This window comes from Crocuta crocuta, unplaced genomic scaffold (genome assembly GCF_008692635.1).
Source record: "Crocuta crocuta isolate KB4526 unplaced genomic scaffold, BGI_CrCroc_1.0 scaffold248, whole genome shotgun sequence".
Classification (NCBI taxonomy): Eukaryota; Metazoa; Chordata; class Mammalia; order Carnivora; family Hyaenidae; genus Crocuta; species Crocuta crocuta.
This window is the reverse complement of record NW_027532409.1, coordinates 1-26,480: the sequence shown is the minus strand read 5'-3', so window position 1 is coordinate 26,480 and position 26,480 is coordinate 1. Positions and strand designations below refer to the sequence as shown.

The 26,480-nt window shown below is 40.1% G+C and overlaps 1 protein-coding gene across 1 annotated transcript; it reads left to right on the top strand.

Moving 5' to 3' along the window:
* Positions 1-228: 228 nt before the first annotated feature.
* IFT52 (intraflagellar transport 52) lies at positions 229-26,477 on the top strand (the record flags this gene model as incomplete). Its single annotated transcript, XM_077778878.1, has 10 exons — positions 229-358; positions 2,103-2,227; positions 3,070-3,157; positions 7,781-7,910; positions 8,197-8,272; positions 9,356-9,427; positions 15,731-15,857; positions 19,356-19,442; positions 22,452-22,520; positions 26,430-26,477. Coding segments are annotated over exons 1-10 (843 nt in total), but the record flags the coding sequence as incomplete, so codon positions are not given.
* Between the last annotated feature and the right edge of the window lie 3 nt (positions 26,478-26,480).

The following is a 26,480-nucleotide window of genomic DNA, read 5'->3' as shown; positions in this document are numbered from 1 at the left end:
GGGCCCTAGAGTCCTACCATTTTTTTCAGTCTCTAATAACGCTTGATATTAAAGTACTAAACGAGATGGGTTTATCTTTGGCCAAAAGTTAATCCACGTTCTGTTTGGGTTTACCCCTCATCCAATATAATGGTACAGTCCCATATTAGCCCCGCCCCCTGTTCTCTAGCCCGAGACTCTCGAGGCGCAATGGCGTCTTCCGTTCTGTCGTCATCACGTTGCCTCGGAGGTAGGTCCACGCCGCAGTGCACGCCTCCGCAGCGCTCTGCCTCGCCTACGCGGTTGCCAAGCTGCGTTGGATACCTGAACGCAGGATGCTGGGCGGTGTCAGGTGAAGATGGTGGTCACTGGGCCTCAGGTAAGAAGGGCTCCGACTGTGATGGGCCGACCTGGCCGCTGTAGCGGCCTGGGAGCTGGCGGGGGGCCTCCCCGGCCAGTTCTCGGGGCCTTTGGGCAAGTCTTCTGGAAAATCGAGGTCCTTTGAAGTAAACTGAGGCCGCACGTATAGGCCCGGATCCTGAACCTCGAACTGTATTCGAATCTCCGTTGCCTGCGGCTGGGGATGTTTCGTCGTCTTGTAGAGTATGAAAGAGCATTGTCTCATCCCCCTTTCCTAGGAATCCTACTCCTGGGAATTTGTCTTACGCAAAAATAACGGCGAAGACAGAAGTGTGTAAATTCCAGTAGGGTTTGTGAAGGCGAAATAATTGAAAAGATGTTCATGAAAGGAGTGGTGGAGCTCATTAGGGCATGACCATGCAGTAGATCATGCAATCACTATCCTAACCATGGAGACTCGACTTTTAGGAAACTGGGAAAGGCTGAATACAGTATTGTATTTACACAATGGGAAAACAAAGGTGTACACGGATGGTTGGAACATGAAAAGATGTGCTGTATTCATGAGGGTTTCTTTTTAAGCTGACAAAATGATTTTAAACTTCAACTGGAACAAAAAAATATATGAGACTAGCCAGGAAAATATTAAAAAGTTAATGTAATAGGAGGATTAGCTCTCCAGCACCCCTAGATATTATAACATATTATGAAGCTATAATAATTAAAATAGTATGGAAATGAGAAGGAACTTACATGCAGATAGAAAATAATTGAATTCAGTATAGATCCAAATACAAATGCTTACAGGGATTTATTATGTAGTCAAGGTGGTATTTCAAATCAGCATTAAGATGGTTTGGTATCAGGCAGCTTTATTATAATTCAAAAACAAAAACAATAATGGGGCTCATTTTGATCATCCAGATAAATTCCAAACAAACCAAATTTAACTTAACCACATAACAAAGTACTGGAGGAAAGCATTGTTGTATGTGTTTGTTAACTTAGCACAGCAAAAAAAAATTTCTAAGTATGTCATGTAATCCAAAAGCAAGAAGGGAAAAGATAAATATTATTGACTCTAAAATTCAGAACTTTCTGTATGGCATCCAAAATTCTACCAAGGCAAACCAAAAAAAGCTACTAGAAGCTAAGTCTAAGGTAAATTTATAAAAGTAATTAATGTCAGTTAGAAAAGTATTAAACCAGGAGCGCCTGGGTGGCTCAGTCAGTTAAGTGTCCAACTCTTATTTCAGCTCAGTTCATGACCTCATGGTTAGTGAGTTGGAGCCCCATATGGGGTCCTGCACTGGCAGCTTGGAGCCTGTTTGACATTCTCTCTCCCTCTTTTTCTGCCCTTCCCTCGCTCATGCTCTCTTTCTCTCAAAATAAATAAATAAACATTAAAAATAAAAATCTGGACGACTATGCCCCAGGTTTAACATTAGTTAGCAGTCAGAAATCAGGTGGGAAATGTGGTCTGTGGGCATAAAGGTAGGGTGATGGCAGAGCAGGGTCCTGAGAATAGGCTGGTGGGAAGGCCAGGACCACAGATTAAGAGGTAAAAGCCAGCGTTGGCCTCAGGTTTCTGCCCCTGTGACTATGCATTTCATTCTCAATCTTTGAGAATTGTAGGGATTTCACAACTAGGTTGCAGCTGTATTTCCTCTCTTGGTAAATTAGAAGAAGATTATTTTTTTCCCTTATGGTCTTTTGGAATATTGTTTATTGTTTCCTTTTTTCTGATCCCTTTTTTCCATAAGGTAACCATGGAGAAAGAGCTTCGAAGCACCATTCTTTTCAATGCATACAAAAAAGAAGTATTTACCACCAACAATGGCTATAAATCCATGCAGAAAAGACTTCGGAGTAATTGGAAGATTCAGAGGTGACCATGTATATTGTTTTTCTTTCTAAGTGATGATAATAGCCTGCTGGTAATATTAGAAAGTCTTTACTTTCTTATGTAAGAGATTGTTTAGGCAAGAGGAATTCAAAGAACATTCAGAAGTAAATAAATGATTATAGGGGTGCCTGCGTGGCTCAGTTGGTGGAACATCTGACTCCTACTTTCAACTCAGGTCATGATCCCAGGGTCATGGGATCAAGCCCTACATTGGGCTCCTCAATGAGTGTGTAGTCTGCTTGAGATTCTCTCTTCCTCTGCGCCTTTCCTCTTCTCACTCTCAAAAAGGAAAAAAAGTAAATTATTATAAAAATACCTCTTTTGAAAGTTGGCAATTGGTATATTAAGTTGTCTCCCCAAATCACAAATCAAATAATTATTCTAATTATACATATATAACTTTTTAAGAGGTTAGAGGCTTTCTCCATATTTTAACTTAGATCAATACTTCAGTTTAGGGAAAGGAAAGATGAGAATTCCTCTCTGCCTTTGTTGTGTATATAAACGGTTTTTCTTAATGGGTAAGGATATGTAATTATACATGCTAATTGTAGAGCTGATTGATTTAGTAGCTGGAGGACTCTGTATACCCTTGTATGGTTTAATTTGGGCATCTTGGCCTATGGGAAGTATTTGAACAGAGGCTGATCTGGGACAAGCCTGTAGAGGGGATTCTCACTTTGGGAGAGAGGCTGCACTCAGTACTGCTAAATCCCTTCATCTCTGGGTCTCTGTGGCATCTGGTTCCATACAGTCTAGAGGCAAGAGTAATTCATAAATTGGTTTAAATTATGAATCTAACACTTTTAAAATCATATTTCTAGCTTAAAAGATGAAATCACATCTGAGAAGCTAATTGGGGTGAAACTATGGATTACAGCTGGGCCAAGGGAAAAATTTACTGCAGCTGAGGTAAGTAATATCCAAAAGGAAGAAATACAATGAGATGGTTAGGTGGATGAGCTCTGAAGTTACGGATATGAATCCCTCTTCACCATACACTGTATCACCTTAAGGTAATCACTTTCATGTCTTCCTTCATCGTGGAGTTGTGATCATTAACTGAGATAATGCATGTAAAGTGGCAGATACTTAGTTGGGGCTAATTAAATACCAGCTATACTTGTTTGCAGTATTTTTTGCTGTGAAAATAGGAAGGTTCCTTTTAAGGAACATAAGCTATTCTTAATTGTTTCATAGAGTAGACAAAGATAAATGTGAAACCCAGAACACAACAAGTATTGGTAAAAATGTAGGGAAATTGGAACCCATGTGCACTGTTTTTGTTTTCTTTTTTTTATATTTATTTTTGAGAGAGACAGAGTGCGAACAGGGGAGGGGCAGAGAGACAGGGAGACACAGAATCTGTAGTCAGACGCGTTATCCATTGCTCCACTGGCCCTATGGGAGACCCAGAATCTGAAGCAGGCTCCATCCAGGCTCTGAGCTGTCAGCACAGAGGCCGTCGCGGGGCTCAAACTTACAGACCGTGAGATCATGACCTGAGCCGAAGTTAGATGCCTAACTGACTAAACCACCCAGGCACCCCTGAACCCGTGTGCACTGTTGATGAAAAGGTAAAATGGCACAGCCATTATGGAAAACAGTATGGCAGTTCCTCAAAAAATTAAAAATAGAATCATCATATGATCCAGCAATCCCACTTCTAGATATATATCCAAAAGAATTGAAAGCAGAATCTCAAAGGGATATTTGTATGTTCATGTCTAAAGCAACATTCATGATAGCTAACAGGTAGCAGCAACCCAAGTCTACCAGCAGATGAATGGATAAACAAAATGTGGTATATACACGCAATATATTAGTAATTCAGTCTTAAAAAAGGTAGGTGGGGCACCTAGGTAGCTTAGTCTGTTAAGTGTCTGACTTCGGCTCAGGTCATAATCTCACGGCTAGTGAATGCTACCCCCACATTGGGCTGTGTGTTGACAGCTCAGAGCCTGGAGCCTGCTTTAGATTCTCTCTCTCTCTCTCTCTCTCTCTCTCTCTCTCTGCCCCTGCCCTGCTCACTCTCTGTCTTTCTCTAAAAAATAAACATTAAAAAAAAATTTTTTTTAAAGTAGGCAGTTTTTTTTTTTTAATGTTTTATTTATTTCTAGGAGAGAGAGAGAGACAGCATGAGCAGGGGAGGGTCAGAGACAGAGGGAGTCACAGACTGAAACAGGCTCCAGGCTCTGAGCTGGCAGTCAGCACAGAGCCCGACGCGGGGCTCGAACCCACGAACCGCGAGATCATGACCTAAGCGAAAGTCGGACGCTTAACCGACTAAGCCACCCAGGCGCCCCAAAAGTAGGCAGTTCTGATACATTATACAGCATGGGTGAACATTGAGATTGCTAAATGTAATAAGGCAGTTACAAAAAGACCAGTAGTGTATGCTTCCATTTATATGATGTATCTAGAGTAGTCAAATTCATATAAAGTTAGAATCGTGGTATTTTGATAGGGATTGCATTGCATATGTAGATTACTTTGGGTAGTATACACATTTTAACAATATTTGTTCTTCCAATCCATGCGCAGGGAATGTTTTTTCCATTTCTTTGTGTCTTCAGTTTCTTTTATAAGCTTTCTATAGTTTTCAGTCTTTATAGGACTAGAGTGTATTATGCTAAGCGAAATAAGTCAGAGAAAGACAAATATCCTATGATTTCACTCATATGTAGAATTTAAGAAATAAAACAGATGAACATAGGGGAAAGTAAGGAAAATAAGATAAAAACAGAGAGGGAAACAAACGTAAGAGACTCTTAGAGAATAAACTGACGGTTATTGGAGGGAGGTGGGGGGTGAGCTAAATGGGTGATGGGCATTAAGGAGGCCACTTGTTGGGATGAGCACTGGGTGTGATACATAAGTGATGAATCACTGAGTTCTACTCGTAGAACCTATACTACATTGTATGTTAACTACCTTGGATTTAAATAAACTAAAAAACAATCATGGTTGCCAGGGGTTCAGGGGAGGGGGAGATGGGGAGTTGTTTTAATGGGTATTGAGCTTGAGTTTTGCAAGATGAAAAGAATTTTGGAGATGGATTGTGGTGATGGTTGCAAAATAATGTGAATGTACTTAACATTACTGAACTGTACATTGAAAAATGATTAAGATGGTAAATTTTATGTTATGTGTATTTTACCACAACTAAACAGAACCCCAGAACACAGCAGGAGCCTTTCTCACTGAGATGTGGAAGTGCTTTGGCGCTCAGGGAGGGTTGTGGGGAGGAGGGAAGTGGTGTCAGGGTGGGACTAGGGTGGTTCTTAGACTGGGGCAGTCCAGGGTCTAATGCTCTGACTTTGGGTTGGGACACAAGGAGGGGGTCTACAGGGAAGGGTTTCTATTCTTTTGTTTTTTAACCTGATTGCAAGGCCACCTTATCACCTGAGAAGGGCATAGAGAGAGACATAACTGACCGGGTTCATTGAGAGAAGGAACAGGAATTCCTGTTAGAAACATGGAGGTGGCCAGATGCCCCCACCCAGTGAGACCCTGAGGGAAATGTACACATGGCGGCTGTGGCCTGCAAAGGAATACTATATTCCTTGTTGCTTTGGAGTGGTCTCACACTCCAGTAGTTCCCCCCGTGTCCCCTCCCTCCCTTCTCCAACTAGTGAAGACAAGAGACATGAACAGGTTTTGCTGAAGGCCGGGCAGTGTCAGGAAAGCCAGGGCATCTGGAAAGAGGGTCAGAGATAGGTGCCTGCTCCTTTTCCCAAGAGGGAACGGCCACTAAGTCAAACCTTACTTCAGATTCTTAGAGATGGAAGGCAGTGGGTTCCAAAGGATAGAATCCCTTGAGGGGCGCCTGGGTAGCTCAGTCCATTAAGCATCCAACTTCCACTTAGGTCATGATCTCACAGTTCATGGGTTCGAGCCCCACATCGGGCTCTGTGCTGACAGCTAGCTCAGAGCCTGGAGCCTGTTTCAGATTCTGTATCTCCCTCTTTCTTTGACCCTCCCCTGCTCGTGCTGTCTCTCTCTCAGAAATAAATAAAACATTTAAAAAATTAAAAAAAAAAAAAAGATAGAATCCCTTGAGAGGCATTTGTAGCCTAGTAAAATGTTCTCACAGCAGATCAGTTCCTGGCACTTTGCCTTCTCTTTAGAGGTGGAGTGAGGTAGGAAGGAAAGGCAGAAGAACTTAAAACTTTTTAATTTAATTTAATTTAATTTATTTTTAATTTAAATTTTAGTTAACATGCAATGCAACATTGGTTTCAGGAGTAGAATTCAGTGATTCATCACTTACATACACCTTTATTCTGAATTGAAAACCCTAGGTAATACAACCTACCACCATTTAAAAAATGTCTCAACTGTAATGTAAAGACGTTAAAGAAAAATGAGTTGTAAATGAATATGTGTACTTCAGATTGTCAATGTTTGGGCATATAAACACTAGAAGAATATCAGTTTGTTAATATCTTGAGCATACATACAGATCACCTCTTTATATTTGACATTTTGAAACACAGGCTAAATAGGTACGTAGGATCCCCATGAAGGGGACAGTCTTGTGCAGAATTCAGGGTCTGTGAAATTCTGTCTCATTTGGGAGCAAGCCCCCTTGGTGATGTTAATTGTTGCACTGTGTTTTCTATATCTGGAGGGCTGGGAGAGAGAAGGAAATCCAGGGAGTGTGCAAGAGCAAAAAGGTTTACTGTAGCAAAGCTGGGCCGGGCCAGCGGGTTCCAAAATGGGATGCGTGTGATGAATCACTGAAGTGCCAGAGGGAAATTATATTTGTCGTATCTTTGAAATTTTTCCTTTTTGGGAATATGTTCTATAATTATATAAATATACATACTTTACTTTCACATTATTTGCTGCTGGGGTGCCTGAAGAAACTTGAGAGATTATTGGTCTAGACCACTAACCCCAGGTTTTCTCAGGCTGGGTCAGCAAAGTCAGCCCTAGATTTTCCTTCCTTCTCTAGCTTTGTGAAAACAAGAGAGAGCTTCCCAGGAGATAAGCAGATACCATGCTTTTTCTCAGTAGGTCTTGATCAGTCAGTGACTTGACGAGAATTGCTCCCTGGGGGTGGTGTGGCAATGCTTTCATCCCGAGTCCTTGGCTGGCGGGGGAAAGATATGGTCTGGAGCAATAGTTTCCAACCAGGGGTGATTTTTGTCTCCACACTCTGCCCTGGCCCCAGGGGAATTTGTCCCTGTCTGGAGACATTTTTGGTAGTTGTCAGGAGAGGGTAGGCGCAATTGGCATCCAGTAGGTTGAGACCAAGGATTCTCCTCAGTGACCTGTGAGCTTCCTTTAGCTAATAGTTTCCACTTTGAGTTTGCTTTCCAGATAGTCAGTGTGGAAAATGTCAATTCAGTTTAAGCATTTTGGAACGTTGTACTTAAAAACAAGCTTGAAATCCTACATAGACAGTAAATTTTATATTATCTTAAATTTATATTAAATGCCTCATAGATTTATTTATTTTTCTTCACAGTACTTTGGGTAAAAGTCTTTGGGGGTATATTCATAGAATTTTTTTTTTCTTTTATGTAGTTTGAAGTCCTGAAGAAATACCTTGATGGCGGTGGTGATATCCTTGTGATGCTAGGAGAGGGTGGGGAATCCAGATTTGACACCAATATAAACTTTCTCCTGGAAGAATATGGAATCATGGTTAATAACGGTAATTATTACTATTTTAGTAGAGGCAGCCGTTTCCTATTTATCATGCATATTGTAGTCCTCTGGACCTAATAGTACAATGGAAAGAGCCCTGGGCTGAGGGCGCATGGTCCAGCATTCAGATCTCAGTGGTCATCTGAGCCTTCGGGGGCTAGGTTTTTCCCATTTATAAAATGGGAAGAATTGGAACGGAATTCCAGGGTTTCTTACTAGTCAAGTTTGTGTTCGTCTATAATATGAAACCTATTTCTAATTAAGATGCAATTTCCTCTCTTTTCCTCTTAAAGATGCTGTGGTTAGAAATGTATATTATAAGTATTTCCATCCTAAAGAAGCTCTAGTTTCCAATGGAGTCTTGAATAGGTAAGCATGTTGAAAGCAGAAATGTTTTTACAAATGATTACTATCTTTTCTCCTCCTTCTCACACTTTCTTTTCACTGGCCCTTCTTTCTTTCTTGCCTTTTTGTTTTATTTTAATATATTATAATTTATTTTATTACTTCTCATTCCTCAAATTATATTCCTGCCATCTTTTGAAAGCTTATTCCACATTCACTTTTTTGTCAGTTAGAATGTACTCAGCTACAAGCACAGAAATCCCTATTCAAACGGGATTAAACAATAAAGAGACTTTATTGATTCATGTAATTGAAAAGCCCAGAAATAGGGCAGGCTTTGGCTGTGGACTGAAAATTCATGATCCACTGCTCTGCACTTCTCCGGGCCCTGCTCTGCTGTGTGCGTGGGCTGAATAGTTTTAGCAGTTCCCAAATGTATATCCACATGCCACATCATCTATGGCAAGAGAGCCTGCCTTGGTCACAGCGTTCCCAGCAAGAGTAGTCCCGCAGTTGGCTCTGTTGGAGCTGGCCTAGGCCACAAGCCCATCCTCAACTGGTCACTCTGGCAGAGGACATAGAATGCCCTGATGGTGTAGTGAGGTCATTTCTCTACACCTGGAGCCTGGGATGAAGTTAATTTTTTCCTGATCTACTGGATCTTAAAGAATAAATTAGGAGCTTTGGAGAAGTGGGAAATGAACAGAAGAGAGGAGCAACATCAGGTGCCCTCTGTGAGCTTTTCCCTACATTCAAAATTTTTGATTCCATACTTGAATTCTCTATATGCCAGCACTCCGCTGGGTCTGATGATACAGAGTCCATAATATAAGACTAGAAAGTGGGTCTAGTCTAGAATGTGATCTAGTATATGGATCCTTCCCTCAGGACTCAGGAAAGAAGAACTGATCCTCATATTTTAATGGTAACTTTTGCAGGCTGCACAAAGCAGTGCGGATGTATAGATGTACCTTTATATAAGTTTTAAGAATTATATTTTGAACAAGTCTGCAAAATCCTTGCAGTTCGTTCATACTATTAATGAATGGAGTATGAAATTCCTAATTTTTTTTTGTTTACTAGATCTAAATTTTTTTTTTCTACCAGGGAAATTAGCCGAGCTGCAGGGAAGGCCGTGCCTGGAATCATCGATGAGGAGAGCAGTGGAAACAATGCCCAGTGAGTGTGTTTTCTGAGGCTACCTAAAGAGGATGTATTTGTCATTTTAAAGAGCTTTCTTTTCAAAGTGAAGAGTTTTCATTTCTGATTACAAAAGTCATTCTCACCCAAAACACCAATTTGAACAGTTCAAAGAAGAAAATAGTCCTGCACTGTAAATGTATGCTCCTTTCCCCAAAGATAATTATTCTTAATACTCATGTATTTAGATTTCTAGAGTTTTTTTCATATGTAAAACTATAGATAGGTACCATATCCTTTTAATGACTAGATTAAATTGGAATTATCCTATTTTATCTAACCAGTCTCCTATTATTGAACATTTAGGTCATTTATGATATTTTCCTTTATGTATTTATTTATTTTAAAGTTTTTACTCAATCTCTACACTAAATGTGGGGCTTGAACTCACGACCCTAAAATCAGGAGTTGCATGCTCTTTCGACTGAGCCAGCCAGGAGCCCTGGTGATATTTTGCTTTAACAGTTAAACCAAATGCTTATTCTGTACTTACTATGTGACAGGAATTTTTACCTCATTCCAATCATCACAACAACACACTAAGGTTATAGACAAGATACCAGAGAGGTTAATTGCCCGAGCTCACTTGACTAATAAGTGTCAGAACATAGTTTTAAACCTAGGCATTCTGCTCCATGGCCTGTACTCTTAACTTCTCCATAATGTTATTATAAATAAAATTTTATACTTGTTACTATAAATGAAGCACATAGTGAATGTCTTTGTTATGTACAATTTTTGTGCACTTATACTGATATTTTAGTAAGGCTAGATTTTTAGCATTGGAATCTCTGGTCAAGGGTTTTCCAGCTGGTGGATTGCCAAATGGGATACGTCGCTAAATTGCCCACCAGGTAGTTTATAGTACCTACTGTCCATATGAACTTGCTCCCTTTGCCTCTCTTGCCAGCTCGGAGTATTCTAGTGAAAGTGATCTCTTAATATGCATTTCTTTGATTATTACTGAGTAGGATGACCTTTAAAATCTATTGGCTGATTGTATTTCTTCTGTGAATTTCCTCTTCACTGCTTTTTGCCCATTTTTATTTTGATGGTTTGTCTTTCCTTATTCATTTATAAGACCTCCATGTGTTGAGATATTTTTTCCGGTTTACCTTTCTACTTTGAGGTATTTCACCCCATAGGAGTTGAACCTTTTATGTACTTAAAGCATATTATAAAACTCTAGTAATTAAAATAATGTGGTACTAACACAAATAGTGAAAAATAAATTAGAATCAGACTAAATATATATGAAAGGTGGGGATTTATTAGTTTATAGTAAAAGTGACATAAACTATTGGAGAATGGATAGCATAATTGTGGGTAACCACTTGGAAAAAAATTTCTGTTTTCACAGCACACTCCTAATATATATTTCAGAAAGATTAAAATTTTACATGTTAAAAAAATAAAAGCATAACCATAAAAGTACTAAAAAAAGTATGGGTGAATATAATCTTAAGAGTAGGGAACATCTTTCTTAGGATAAAACCAAGGTAAAGTTGTAAAGGGCAAAAATGTATGGCAACATGTATTATAGAGTTAACATTTTTGATATTCAAGAATCATCTAATTTTTTTAAATTTACATCCATGTTAGTTAATATATAGCACAGTAACTTCAGGAGTAGAATCCAGTGATTCATCATCTACATACAACACCCAGTGCTCATTCGAACAAGTATCCTCCTTAATGCCTTTTGCACATTTAGCCCATCCCCCCACCCAATCCCCCTTCAACAACCCTGTTTGTTATCTGTATTTAGGAGTCTCTTATGTTTTGTCCCCATCCCTGTTTTTATATTTTTGCTTCCCTTCCTTTATGTTCATCTGTTTAGTATCTTAAACTCTGCATATGAGTGAAGTCATATGATATTTCTTTCTCTGACTAATTTCACTTAGCATAATACACTCTAGTTCCATCCATGTTGTTACAAATGGCAAAATTTCATTCTTTTTGATTGTCGAGTAGTATTCCATTGTATATATATACTACATCTCTTTAAAAAAATTTTTTTTACCATTTATTTATTTTTTGAGAGAAAGAGAGAGACAGAGCATGAGTGGGGAAGGAGCAGAGACTGAGATACACACAGAATCCGAAGCAGGCTCTAGGCTCTGAACTCTCAGCACGGAGCCCGATGTGAGGCTTAAACCCACGAATTATGAGATCATGACCTGAGCCGAAGTTGGATGTTCAACCTACTGAGCCACTCAGGTGCCCCTATACCACATCTTCTTTATGCATTTATCAGCTTACAGACATTTGAGTTCTTTCCGTACTTTCGCTATTGTTGATAGTTCTGCTATAAACATTGTGGTGCATGTGCCCCTTCAAAACAGCACCCCTGTATCCTTTGGATAAATACCTAGTAGTGCAGTTGCTGGATTGTAGACTAATTCTATTTTTAGTCTTTTGAGGAGCCTCCATACTGGTTTTCCAGAGTGGCTGCACCAGTTTGCATTCCCACTAGCAGTGCAGATGGGTTCCTCTTTCTCAACATCCTCACAGCATCTTTTGTTGCCTGAGTTGTTAATATTAGCCATTCTGACAGGTGTGAGGTGGTATCTCATCATGGTTTTGATGTGTATTTCTCTGATGAGTGATGTTAAGCATCGTTTCATGTGTCTGTTAGCCATCTGGATGTCTTCTTTGGAAAGATGTCTATTCATGTCTTTTGCCCATTTCTTCACTGGATCATTTGTTTTTTGGGTGTTGAGTTTATAGATTTTTGGATACTAACCCTTTATCAGATAAGTCGTTTGTAAATATCTTCTCCCATTCCATCAGCTGCATTATAGTTTTGCTGATTGTTTCCTTCGCTGTGCAGAAGCTTTTTATCTTGATGAGGTCCCAATAGTTCATTTTTGCCTTTGTTTCCCTTGTCTCTGGAGACATGTCGAGTAAGAAGTTGTTGCAGCCAAGGTTAAAGAGGCTGTTGTCTGCTTTCTCCTCCAGGATTTTGATGCTTCCTATCTTACATTTAGGTCTTTCATCCATTTTGAGTTTATTTTTATGTATGGTGTAAAAAATAGTCCAGGTTCATTCTTTTGCTGCATATCACTGTCCAGTTTTCCCAGCACCATTTACTGAAGAGACTGTTTTTATTCCATTGGATATTCATTCCTGTTTTGTGAAAGATTAGTTGGCAATACATTTGTGGGTCTATTTCTGGGTTCTCTGTTTTGTTCCATTGATTGATGTGTCTGTTTTTGTGTCGGTACCATACTGTCTGGATGATTACAGGTTTGTAATACAGCTTGAAGTCCAGCTTTGCTTTTCTTTTTCAGCATTGCTTTGGTTATTCAGGGTCTTTCTGGTTCCATACAAATTTTAGGATTGTTTGTTCTACCTCTGTGAAGAATGCTGGTATTATTCTGACAGGGCTTGCATTGAGTATGTAGATTGTTTTGGGTAGTATCAACCAATTCTTTTTTTATTAAGTTTTTAATTTTAATTCTAATAAACTTAACATACAGTACTATCTTAGTTTTAAGTGTACAATATAATGATTCAACAATTCTATACATTCCTCAGTGCTTATCATGGTAAGTGTCCTCTGTATTATTTATTTATTTTAAGTATTTATTTATTTTTGAGAGAGAGTGCGAGTGGGAGAAGGAGCAGAGAAAGAGAGAGAGAGAGAGAGTCCCAAGCAGGCTCTGTGCTATCAGCGCAGAGCCTGATGTGGGACTTGATCTCACGAACCATGAGATCATGACCTGAACTAAAATCAAGAGTCAGTCACCTAAGTGACTGAGCTACCTAGGCGCCCCCATAAGTGTCCTCTTTAATCCCCATCACCTATTTCACCCATTCCCCCCACCCATCATAATCTAATTTTTTAATATTTATTTTTAGAGAGAGCATGAGCAGGGGAGGGGCTGAGAGTGATAGAGGAGAGAAGATATGTAGTGGGCTCTGCGCTGACAGGCTAATAGCAGCGAGCCCGATATGGGGCTGGAACTCANTAGATTGCTTTGGGTAGTAATGACATCTTAACTATATTTATTCTTCCTATCCATGAGCATGGAATGTTTTTCCATTTCTTTGTGTCTTCTTCAATTTCCTTCATAAGTTTTCTATAGTTTTCATCATACAGATCTCTTGTATCCTTGGTTAGGTTTATTCCTAGGTATTTTAGATCATAATCTAATTCTTAAGCTTTGTGTCAGTTTGTCTAGTTGGTGTAGGTAAAAGTACTTGGACCTGGAGGTGGAAGTTTTTATTTTCATGACTTACTTGCCAGGTGATCCAGGCAAGTTATTCTTAGCTTCTGTTTCCGTGTCTGTGTAATGGAGTCAACATGACTCTTAAAAGTTGTTGGGAAAATCCAGTGAGGCCATACTTGTAGAAGTGCTTTGTAAGGTACACGGCATAGTACCTTACCTGTTGTTACATTATTATATCCACAGCAGTTGTGAAGGGCAGAGGGCTGGTTGGTTGTTTCCTGGGTCATTCTGGAAGCAGCAGTTTCTGGGTAGGCTTTGAAATGTGGAGAACTAGTTGTGCTTTATGTTTTGAAATATCTTGACCTATTGGAATCTCAGGTTCTTATTTTGCCCATTTTCTGTTCTGTCTCTTTTCCCTTCTCTCACTCAACCATAGCCACACTGACTTTATTTCAATTTCTTAAATACACTAAGCTCATTCCCACCTTAGGACCTCTACATATAAGGCCCTAAGACATTACATTTAATAGTTGGGAATACATTTTCCCAGCTCTTCACTCAGTCAGTCTTACTCATGTGTGGTTTGGAAAAGTCCTGTTTTTGTTTTTTGTGTGGGTGTATAGCCTTATGCTCAAAGTCTTAGCAAAATGTCAGTCTGATTGATTTCTTAGTATTAATTAAAGAAATAGAGGAGTATATATAATAGCTGACAGTTTTCATCATACAACTCAAGTGTCCATTCTCCCTCCTTTTGAATCATCTACTTAGAGTGCATTTGGGGAAAGTGTGAGGCAAGGATGTGCACCAACATCCATGTAACTATTTCTCCCACGTCCCTTTTCTTCCTCCATGGCAACTACTCATTTATTTCTGCTTCTGGCCTAGGACCCGTGGCCTATGGTCCCCTTTCCTGGGGTACTGCTTGGGTAGGGATGAAAACGGGAGAATGGAGAATGTGGGGCAGGTGCCACTCACCCACAGTATGACAAAGAAGTCAGAGGGGTAGGTGAGATTTGACTGAAGGGAGGGGGAAACTTAACACTGGAAGGAAATCATTTTGAACTTTAGCTGAAAAGAATTTCTCATGGTCTGAGAGAAAGGAAAATTGACATTATCTTTACAAGGTGCTCTTCATTGGTGCTTCCCCTCCCCCAGTTTCTAACTTTATGCTTTGCTGTAAGATTCCTGTTGCTCTCTATTCTGAGAGCACTTCAAATAAGCACCTTTGCAGAGCTCCATCTTGCTTTCAATAAAACCTGAGCCCCTCCTGCAGGGGTTGGCCATACCCCAGGGTCTGCATCCCACCCTTCCCCCACCATCCTACACCCTTTCCAGGAGTACATTGCCCCATGTCAGGCTGACTCACTCTAGATACTCTTAAGTCTTTGTTAGGACAGTAGGGGAAGGACTCCAAGGCAGGTCTGTGTGGCAGGTCTATATTCACATAAGTACTCACCAGCCTTCTAATGACAGCCGTTCATTCCTGGAGATAACACCAGTCAGGTCTCTAAGGAAGAGAACAATGCTTACCTGGAAGACACTGTCATACAGACCTGGCTCATTTATATAGCTCAAGTTCAGCTCTTAGATGAGGCCGCTCTTCTTCCTCCTCTTCCATAGGGGCTTTTTTAGTTCTTCCAGTTACAGTCATTTACACATACAGTTATAAGTTGTTAATTTACATTGATAGATTTTTTAAATGCTTTATTAAACTAGTAGCTAGTATTATACCAGTTTTTGAGTTAATAAACCAAAGCTTAGAGAAAATTTGGTGTGTTTTTTTGTTTGTTTTATTTATTCCTAGGAGAGAGAGAGACAGCGTGAGCAGGGGAGGGTCAGAGACAGAGGGAGTCACAGACCGAAACAGGCTCCAGGTTCTGAGCTGGCAGCCAGCACAGAGCCCAGCGCGGGGCCCGAACCCACGAACCGCGAGATCATGACCTAAGCAAAAGTCAGGTGCTTAACCGACTAAGCCACCCAGGCGCCCCTGGTGTGTTTTTTAAAAAATTTTGTTTGATCTTGAATTGTTCAAGAAGCACTGAGATTATCTTCAAATTTTTGTATTCATTTTTTTAAAAAATTTGATTGTTTCTTTAATTTCTTACAGGGCTCTCACCTTTGTCTATCCTTTTGGGGCCACATTGAGTGTCATGAAACCAGCAGTGGCTGTTCTGTCCACAGGCTCTGTCTGTTTCCCGCTGAACAGACCCATTCTGGCTTTCTATCACTCGAAGGTACAGCCTTTCTTAGATATGGATGAATATGTTATTTTTATTATTGAAATAATAAAAAACTATTTCCAGAGGGGTTTCCAAAGGAGTTTTATATGTTTATTTTTATTATTGAGATAATAAAAACTACTATTTTCTGAGAGATTTCATATATTTTCTCGTTGGTCTTTACAACAGCCCTATGAGGTAGTATTTCAATTAACAATATATACTTTATTTATGAGGAAACAGCAGATCGTCCAGTAATCAGTGGAGTCAAGACCTAAACTGCTATTCCACAACTATTCCACTGTAGCAAGGGGCCATCGATATTATAACTGTGTGTGACTGTAGCCTGTCACTCTGAGTTTAAGAGGACCCATTTAGGGAAAGGTTGAGTTAACAAACTATATCAAAATGCACAGAATTGTGCTGCCTTTATTTTAGTTTTCCCAGGGCAACATATCAGAAGACTAATTGCTCACTTCTCATCCTGGAGACTCCACAAAACGTGGGAACAAGTAGTCCCAGAGGACACAGCCCCTCTCATTGTGACCCCATTTATCCACTGCCTTTAAAAGTGTTTTTTTAATGTTTATTTTTGAGAGACTGAGCACGAGTAGGGGAGGGGCAGAGAGAGAAGAAGACACAGAATCTGAAGCAGCCTCCAGGCTCTGAGCTGTCAGCACTACTTGAACCCACAAGAAGTGAGATCACGACCTGAGCCAAAGTCGGACGCTTAACCAACTCAGCCACCCAGGTGCCCCACCACTGCCTTTTTTAATTCATGTTTTGCTGAATTCACCTTTATTTGTCTACCAAGACCTAGAATTCACCAGCTGACCTCCCAGTTTTTCTCTAGTTCCTCATATCCTATTTTTCTTTGTGAGATTTAGGTATTATTTTTCCTTCCCATATTTAAAAGCTCTGACATAATTTTATTAGAAAGTAAGTAAATATGCTGTGTTTGAAAGATAATATTGAGGGGCACCTGGGTGGCTCAGTCGGTTAAGCGTCCGACTTCGGCTCAGGTCATAATCTCACAGTTCGTAGGTTCGAGCCCCTCGTTGGGCTTGTGCTGACAGCCAACTCAGAGCCTGGAGCCTGTTTCCGATTCTGTGTCTCCCTCTCTCTCTGACCCTTCCTGCTCACGCTGTCTCTCTGTCTCTCTGTCTCTTAGAAATAAATAAAACATTAAAAGAAATTTGAAAAAAAGATGATATTTAGACAAAATTCAAAATAATTTTTCTGGTTGTTAGTCTCTTCCAAACAACTAGAAATATTTCTTTAAAATTAGAGTAAAGAATTAAATGATTCAAGATGTGGAAATAATTGGTTTATATAAACTGTCAGTTATTAGGCACAAAAGTAATGAGACACTATATTAAGGGGCCTTTGATAGTTTAATACTAGAATTATAATTATTTTTATTTTTTAACTGTATACAGAGATTTTATCTGCCTTAATTGGTAGATTTTTATGAAGCATCTATTAGGTACAGAGTTCTGTGCTAACTGTGATGATTCTTCTGGAACTCAGATTATCATCTGCCCATTGCCTAATTATTTAAAGCCTATTTACATAACAGGTGTTTAGTCCTGCCTTAAAAACACAATCTTTCAGAGAAGATGTTGCTTATCACTTTTAAGTTTGTGAGATAAACCAGTTTTTGGTTGGGGCGTTCTGCCTCCTTGCCCAGGGCCATTGCCTTCTTGAGCTTGTCATGATCCTTTCTAGGTCTTTGGTTTAGTAGGATAGACTCAATGATAATCAGAAGAACAAATCAGTCCTTGGGTAGATATACTCTTATTTAATTGGAACAAATTATAGACCATAAGCTGGAAAAGGAAGCAGAAGACAGCCGTAGGATCTCCATCAAATAGAATAAAAGGATTAAAGGAAGATCTATAGTCTATTTGAAATAAATGAGGTAGGGAAAAAAATGATATTAAAGGAAAAATCTAGGCCTATCTGTAGGTAATAGTGAGAAGGAAGTCCTTTCCTCTTCCTGTATTTACTTACATATATCAGTTCAAATTGCAACACAGTTCCCTCGGTGCTCCCCCATTCTTTCTGTGGAATTCCACCAAATTCACTTCCTGTTCTCTGTAACTGATATGTTTTCAATGATTGTGCTATGGTAATAGTGTTATTTTTCATTTGAAGCATTTACTTTTAACGTGGTACAAGTCACAGTTTGTTTTGCAAATTTTGTTTCATTTATAGAATTTGTGTATTTGTGTATCTTGAGAGTCATTCTTTCGTAGTACCTTACAGCTGTGCCTGTTCCCTGATGCTGCTAGAAAACCTGGGTTCGTTTTGTAGTTTGAACGTTGCACTGTTTTTCCCATTACAAGAGTAATTTATGGGGCGTCTGGGTGGCTCAGTCAGTTAAGCATCCTACTTTGGCTCAGGTCATGATCTCCCGGTTCGTGGATTCGAGTACCACATAGGGCTCTGTGCTGACAGCTCAGAGCCTGGAGCCTGCTTAAGATTCTGTGTCTCCCTCTCTGACCTTCCCCTGCTCACACTCTGTTTCTCTCTCTCAGAAATAAATAAAAACACATTTAAAAAAAGTAATTTATGCTCATTGTAGAAAAATTGAAAAATACAGAAAGAAAAAATGAAAGACATGAAAGAAATAAATGCCTCTCACAAAACTGACATTTTGATTATTTTTTCTCACTTTTGCTTTGGTCTGTTTGTTGATTTGCTTCATGGGTTGTATGCTAGAGGGTACAGTTTCTGGCATACTTTTTTTTTTTCACCTAATGTCATGACAGAAGCCTTATTCCATGTCACTGACAACCCTATATCACATATAACTTCATCACTGGAGGAGTTCTGTTATTCTTAACCACTTTTTCTGTGGCTGAACATTTGGATTTATTTCTCACCTTTTGTGATTATGACTGTAAAATTGTCCATAGAGTCTTATCTGCTTTATTGCATATGTTGACAGTTTCAACGGTAATGTGTGAAAGAACTTATTTCACTGAGACTTGACCACCACTGTTGATAGTCATGGTTTTCATATTTCTTAATCTGAGAGGCAAAAATACTTTGTTTTGATTTTTTTAAATTACTAATTAAAGTGTTTTCTTATTAACCAATTTATTCTTTTATGAATATTTCATTCTTGTGGATTAGTTTTCTGTTTGGATCTTAAACACTGTCTTTTGGTACTCCTAAAATATCTAAATCATTACAGATTGCTTTTGGATTTTTTTTGTCTTTAAAATTATACTCTTTATTTAGAAGTTACCTGGGAAAATAGTATAGAATCAGTTCACATTGCCTTTTTGTTAAAGTCAAATAGAAGGATATAGAAGTGCCTAAAATGAGAAGCAGGTGGGAATGTAGTTGTGGTCATAGTTGATATTTCTAGACCATTAAAATTCTGATGTGAATTGCACTTAGTATATAAGATAGTTGCTCACATGATTCTGATGATGAGTTTTAGGAGACTAGGATGCCTGTGTGCATTTTGTGACCTCTCTGACATTACTTTGTTATCCACAGAACCCAGGTGGGAAGCTGGCAGTGCTTGGCTCCTGCCACATGTTCAGTGACCAATATTTGGATAAAGAAGAAAACAGCAAAATCATGGTAAGCTTTCCTCTCTCTCATCACTTTAATGTATAATGTGTATGATTTTCATGTCATTAAAAAAAAAATGCTGCTAAGTTCATCTGTTCATTTCAAACCAGCTCCTTAGGGGTGCCTGGCTGGTTCAGTTGCAAGAACATGGAACCTCCTCATCTAGGGGTTAGGAGTTCGAGCCCCACACTGGGTGTAGAGATTACTAAAAAAAGTAAACAAATAAACTAAAAAAATAAAGGATAATAACAAAACCAGCTCTTCAGAGCCCATTATATGCCCAACACTAAGATACAAAGTTAAGTCAAGCATAGTCCCTGCTTTGAAAAAGTTTATAGTACTTTGAGAGAGAACATGAGAGACAGACATATGTTTAGAAGGATGAGGTGAAGGGCGCCTGGGTGGCTCAGTCAGTTGAGTGTCTGACTCTTGATTTTGGCTTGGGTCATGATCCCAGGGTTGTGGAATTTAGCCCCACTTTGGGCTTCCCACTGAGCATAGGCTTAGGATACTTGCTCTCTCTCCCTCTGCCCCTCTCCCCTATACACAAGTGCTATCTGTCTTCCTCTCAAAAAAGAAAAAAAAAAAGAAGAAGAAGGATGTAAATGTTTTCAAGCATGCCAAGTTGGGATGGGAGCCAACGCTGGAGAGGTGAGGAGCAAGCTCACCTGTAAAGCCCAGGAACTTGAACTTTCTGCAGAAAGCTGTGGAGAGACCTTGTTTTGAGTGTCCAGCAGCCTTGAACATGGTCAGATCTATATTTCAAAGACTCCTCTGTCAGGCACATGGAAGATGAGAGGGAGGAGGTGGAGCCAGTAATGAGGTTGGTAGAGTCTGCAAGGCAAGAAGGGACGAAGACCTGAGTGAAGGTAGGGAAGGCAACAATGAAGGGAAGGGCTGAAGGAGCGGTGTCAAGAGGGCTTATGACAGGACTGGTCACTGGTTGATGTGGGGAATGAGGTAAAGGCGTGTGTCCTGTGAAGAATGACAGATGGTGCGTGCCACAGCTGGACATTGGTGTGATTCCAGTGACTCACTTGCCAGAGGAAGAAGGTCCTCTGAACTTTTTCATTAATGGAACAAATCCCTTCAGCCTTAAGGACTGTTATTAGATTGAGAGATTGATTGAGACCTTGTTTCTGGGGAATCCACATGAAATTCTAGGGTCTCTAGACACTAGATATCTATATCTAGATATAGTCTACTTTTTTTTTTAAAGTTTATTTATTTTGAGGGAGAGAGAGAGAATGAGCAGGGAAGGGACGGAGAGAAAGGAAGGAAGAGAATCCCAAGCAGGCTCCACATCATCAGCATAGAGCCCAATGCAGAGCTCATTGAGACTCCATGAGGTCCCCTGTGAGACCATGACCTGAGCCGAAATCAAGAGTCAGATGCCCAATGCACTGTGCCACCCAGGCACCCAGTATAATCTACTTTGTAAGTTCAGACGGTCATCAGCACATTTATTTATTTATTTTTTAATAATTTAAAAATTAGGGGCGCCTGGGTGGCTCAGTTGGTTAAGTGTCTGACTTAAGCTCAGGTCATGATCTCATGGTTTGTGGGTTCGAGCCCTACGTTGGGCTCTCTGCTGGCAGCTAGCTCAGAGCCTGGAGCCTGCTTTGGATTCTGTATCTCCCTCTCTCTGACCCTCCCCTGCTCACGCTGTCTCTCTCTCTCAGAAATAAATAAAACATTAAAAAAATTTTTTTAATAAAAATAATTTAAAAATTATTTTTTAAAGTGACTTATTTAAATATTTTTGGGGGAGACCTCAAGTGGGGGAGGGGCAGAGAGAGGGGGACAGAGGATCTGAAGCAGTCTCTGTGCTGACAGGCTGACAGCAGTGAGCCTGATATGGGGCTCGAATTCACACTGAGATCATGACCTGAGCCGAAGTCGGACACTCAACTGACTGAATCACCCAGGTGCCCCTTATTTATTTATTTTTAAATGTTTATTTATTTTTGAGAGAGAGTGTGTGTGTGATCGGGGGAAAGGCAGAGAGAGAGAGGAACAGAGGATCCAAAGCAGAGGTAGCGCTGATAGCAGAGAGCCTGACATGGGGCTCAAACCCACAAACTGTGAGATCATGACCTGAGCTGAAGTCGGATACTCAACTGACTGAGCCACTCAGGGGCCCCAAGTTTTTTATTTATTTTGTTAAGTAATCTCTCTACCTAACGTGGGACTCAAATGCATGGCCCCAAGATGTAGAATTGCATACTCTTCTGACTGAGCCAACCAGGCGTCCCTCTCATGGGCACATTTAAACAGGAGTTGTTTTGGGATTGATCATGAGCAAGTTTTAATACATTTTGACCTGTGGTTAGAGGTTTAAGTGCCTTAAGATAAATGATCAGTTTCCACTTGAGGGTGTTATACTGAGAGAAATGAGTCAGGCAGAGAAGGACAGATACCGTATGTTTGCATGTATAGGAGGATTAGGAGGAACTTAATGGAGGACATTGGGGAGAAGAAGGGGAAAAATGGGGGAGAGGGAGGGAGGCAAACCATGAGAGACTCTTGAATGTTGAGAACAAACTGAGGGCTGATGGGAGCAGGGGGGAGGGGAAGGGGGATGATGGGCATGGAGGAGGGGACTTGTGGGGATGAGCACTGGGTGTTTTATGGAAACCAACTTGACAATAAACTATTTTAAAAAATTAACTCCATGCCATTATTCATAATAGCAAAAAAGTAGAAACAACTTAAATGTCTGTCAACTGATGATTGGATGAACACATTTTGGTTTACCTATACGGTGGAATATTATTTATTAATAGAAAGAAATGCACTGAAAAAAAATGATCAGTTTCCAATAGTAAAAAATAGTAAAAATAGGAAAATTTGAATTCACATGATTTCACCAAGAGAAGGATGGCTACTCTTTTTTGAATCACTGCTGTATAGTCTCTTTCCCTTTATCAATTTTTTCTTGATTGATTTAATTATCTAGTCCTGCTTTGGTTTTCTTAAATAACCAAGTGTCATTCTGTGTTTATTTTTTAAATCCAGGATGTTGTTTTCCAGTGGCTCACAACAGAAGACATCCACCTAAACCAGATTGATGCTGAGGACCCAGAGGTAGGGGTCTGTGAATCATTAAAAACAACTTCAGACTGAATGGCACCTGGCTGGCTCAGTTGGAAGAGTCTCCAACTGTTGATCTCCAGGTTGTGAGTTTGAGCCCCATGTTTGGTGTGAACTTACTTAAAAAAAAAAAAAAAAAACCCTTCAAAGTGTACAAATGGGTGGAGCCTGCCAGCACCACTTCTAATGGTTCCAAAGGAATATGTATCTCTTACTTTATCTGTAACACAGATGGAAAGTGGGGTGCCTGGGTGGCTCAGTTGGTTAAGCGTCCCAACTTTGGCTCAGGTCATGATCTCACGGTTTGTGGGTTTAAACCCCTTGTCGGGCTGCTTCAGTTTCTGTGTCTCCCTCTCTCTCTACCTATCCCCCACTCATGCTCTGTTTCTCTGTCTCAATAATAAATAAACAGAAAAAAATTTTTTTTAAAAAGACAGATGGAAAGTAGTGATGCTTTTTGGGGTGATGAAAGCCACATTATAAAAATATAATAAATCAATAAGTTATAGAATTAATTGAGTTGGGAGCCTCTCTCTGTATATGCTCCTTGGCCAAGCTTTCAAAATCAGTATTTGTAGAGAAATACTTCTTTCAGAAATATGAAGGGTATAACAATAATTTTTTATGAATAGACGTCAGCAGAATTTAACTTTTAAACTATAATTTTGGGGCCTTTAGGAACAACAATCCTAAAGGCTTTAGGATGCTGTTTATCAGGTGATGGAGAGTGAGACCAGCATGGAAATAGGGGCCAGAAACCTGCCTTCCAAGTCCGGCTCCATTCTGGCCATCAGACCTTAAGCGGGCTACTTCTAACCCTTTCTTGTCCTGGTTTTCTTATCTGTGAAGTGGGCATACCAGTACCTATGCTGTCTGTCTCACAGGATGATTGTGAGGCCTCAATTAATAGATGTATACTTATTACATTGGAAGGTGTAGGAAGTGGTATACAGCTCTCAGACTTTTTTAAGCCCTTGTATTTATTGTATACAAGCACTGTATATTATATACTTCCACATAGATCTCTTATGTAATCCTTACAACAGCCCTGGGAAGGAGATGGTGTTATTCTTGTCTTCGAGATGAGGAAACAAATTCTGCAAGATAGCAGTATGCCCCAAGTGCAAACGATTGCAGAGCCAGGACCCAAACCCAGGTCTCCTGATTCAAAGTCTGCTTGTTCCGGGGCACCTGGATGACTCAGTCGGTGAAGCATATGACTCTTAATTTCAGTTTAGGTCATGATCTCATAGTTTGTGAGATCAAGCCCTGTGTTGGGCTCTGCGCTGACAGCACGGAGCCTGCTTGGGATTCTCTTTCTCCCTCTCTCTGCCCCTCTCTCTCATTCATGTGTGCGTGTGTGTTTTCTTTCTCTCTCAAATAAAAACCCAAAAATGTTTATTTTTAAAAATATTAAAAAACAAACAAACAAACAAAAACCCAAAGTCCACTTGTTCTACAATAACATCTATGTTTCTTAAACTCTGAAGTGTCAGGAAAATGATTTCCTGGCTGTGGGTAGCAGGGGGTGGGTGAGAGAAGATGGTCAGAAACGGTGGCCTTCTGCCTGCTTCCTCCCTCAGCTGAGGGTGTGGCCTCCCAAGAACTGACTTGGGTTGGGAAACAGGAGAGCCCCATGTCTAAAATATTCCCTCATATGGAAATATGAAGTGTATGGATATTTTGCTTAAATTCCTCCTAAAAATTGATAAAGCCCCCCAAATAAAATAATTGGGGTAGTCAGGAATTCACTTTTCAGATCTCACAAAACCCAACTCTGAGTGGATGGGATCTTTGGCTGCAGCCAGTCCCAGTTAGAACATTGGGGGCTGAGGGAAGCATCACTAAAAGATGCCACATCTGCTCCTGGTCTGCGTGGCCACCTGCTCTTACTAAGTTTCTGTCACTCCTGTTTTCTAGCTGAGAAAATGGAAGTAAGTATGTTCTTCAAGGTCCCCGCTGAGATTGATACCTGGCCAGCTATAACTAATGTGCATGTCAGGCTGAATCTGGAGCCTGTGCCTTTTCTACTGCTCTGTTGTTCACTGTCTACCACATGCAACGCTGGACTGGTTCAGAAGGGAGGTGTCAGTAGGGAGCCAGAGGTCGTTGAGGCCTTGCTCTAAAATCAGTCTCGTGTATGTTCTGCATAGGAGACCTGGTGCAAATGTCCTTTGCATTGTAAGGCTTTGGCAAGTAAAATGCTGGACCCAGTAATGCTTCAAAGTAAGAAATTCTGAAAATCTAAACTTCCTATGATTTCAGATCAAATCTTATGTTGGAATAAGTTTCAAACCTAGACAACAGCTCAGTTTCAAATGTTACTTAATGAAATGGTAGCTGAGTAAAGAGCTAAGAGGATTTACATGACAAGTTTTAACCTCCAAATCTGCTAGGAAATCATGAAAATCAATTGTCTTGGGAACACTCTTATGTTTCTGTCTGGACATCTAAGTCCTTGATGGTTTTCTGAACTAGGATTTTGTAGCAAGTCTGTGCAAAGATGAGAGCCATCCTCAGGACCTTTGGGATTGCATAGCCCTTACTGATGTCCTTCCCTGAAACTTCTAACACAGACAAGTGTTGGGGGAAAAGCAGCTGTTTATGTTCCTCTCCTGTTTTCTTATCTAAGAAAAGTTTGAGGACTAGGGGAGAAAAATATATAGAGATATAGAGAAAAATGAGCCTATTTGTATAGGCTTATTTCTGTAATGCTCAGGCGTGTTTCCTCAAGTGCTGGCCCTGGAGAATGTAGAACACATTGTTGCCAGGGATTCCACAGGGCAGTTAGGAGTCAACTTCTTGTTGCCATCGTGTGTTTATTTAAAGTTAAATGTACTTTTTAGGTAGGTATGCATTCACAGTTTGAAATTCTAAAGCATACACAAAAGTTTCCCTCCTGTTTTTGCTGAACCACTTTGTCCCCCTCCCCAGTGACAGCAATCTCAACCATTTCTTGTATATTCTTCCAGAGATATTTTATACATCTATAAGCAAATAAGTAAGTGTGTGTGTCTCCTTCCTCCTTCCTCCATTTTACACAAATGGTACTATATATACTGTGTGTGTTTACACCTTAGTTTTTAAAATTGGCAATATGTCTTAGAGGTCTTTCCTTATTTATATATAAAGAGGTTTATTTTTATTTATTTTGTTTCTTTAAAACTACTTTCCAGTTTTTGTACTATAGTATATAGTTAACCAGTCTCCTCTTGATGGACATTTAGGTTTTCCTGGTCTCTTACAGTTACCAGCACACAGCATGGGTCATCATTTAGGGCTCTTAGCAATGCTGGAGGCATGTCCTTGGTTAGGTGAGAAGTTCTGGGGTCTAGTGTCCAAGTGGGAGGGGCATCTGTGCTGGGGTCACAGGAGGTTCATACATGTAACAGGAGAGGAAGCCAAGTGTATGGCCTAGATGCTGATGGGTGGATAGCTGTAGTGGGAGCTTGTGGACTGTCTTTATGATTGCTTCTGTTTTCTCAACTGAAATAGGAAAGAAACAAAGTCATCAGCTAAAATTTAAGAAAGGTAAAATTGTTTGAGATGGTTGAAGTGACACAAGGAAAGGTATTGCCTAGGACAATGGGATATGAATGAACTAGACAGACACAGCTGATTGCTGAGGACTTGAGACCAGTGGTCACGAAATTAAAAGGATGCCAGTCGGTGTGGTTGTTTATCCAGCTGTGTTTAGTACTGCGTGAGGAGTTACAGAGTTGGATTTAACCAGCACTGGAGGTTAACCAAGTGACTTTTGTTCCTCTTTGCACATGAAGTGGCTTATTTAAGGTTTAGTAGTTAGTGACCAGGAACAGTGAAGTCTCTTGGCAAGAGAGTAGTAACACTGTAGAGTTAGATGAAATTCTGACTCCTGCTGTGCTGTGTGATGAACCCTTTCAGATTTCCGACTACATGATGCTGCCCGACACGGCCACCCTGTCAGAGCGGCTT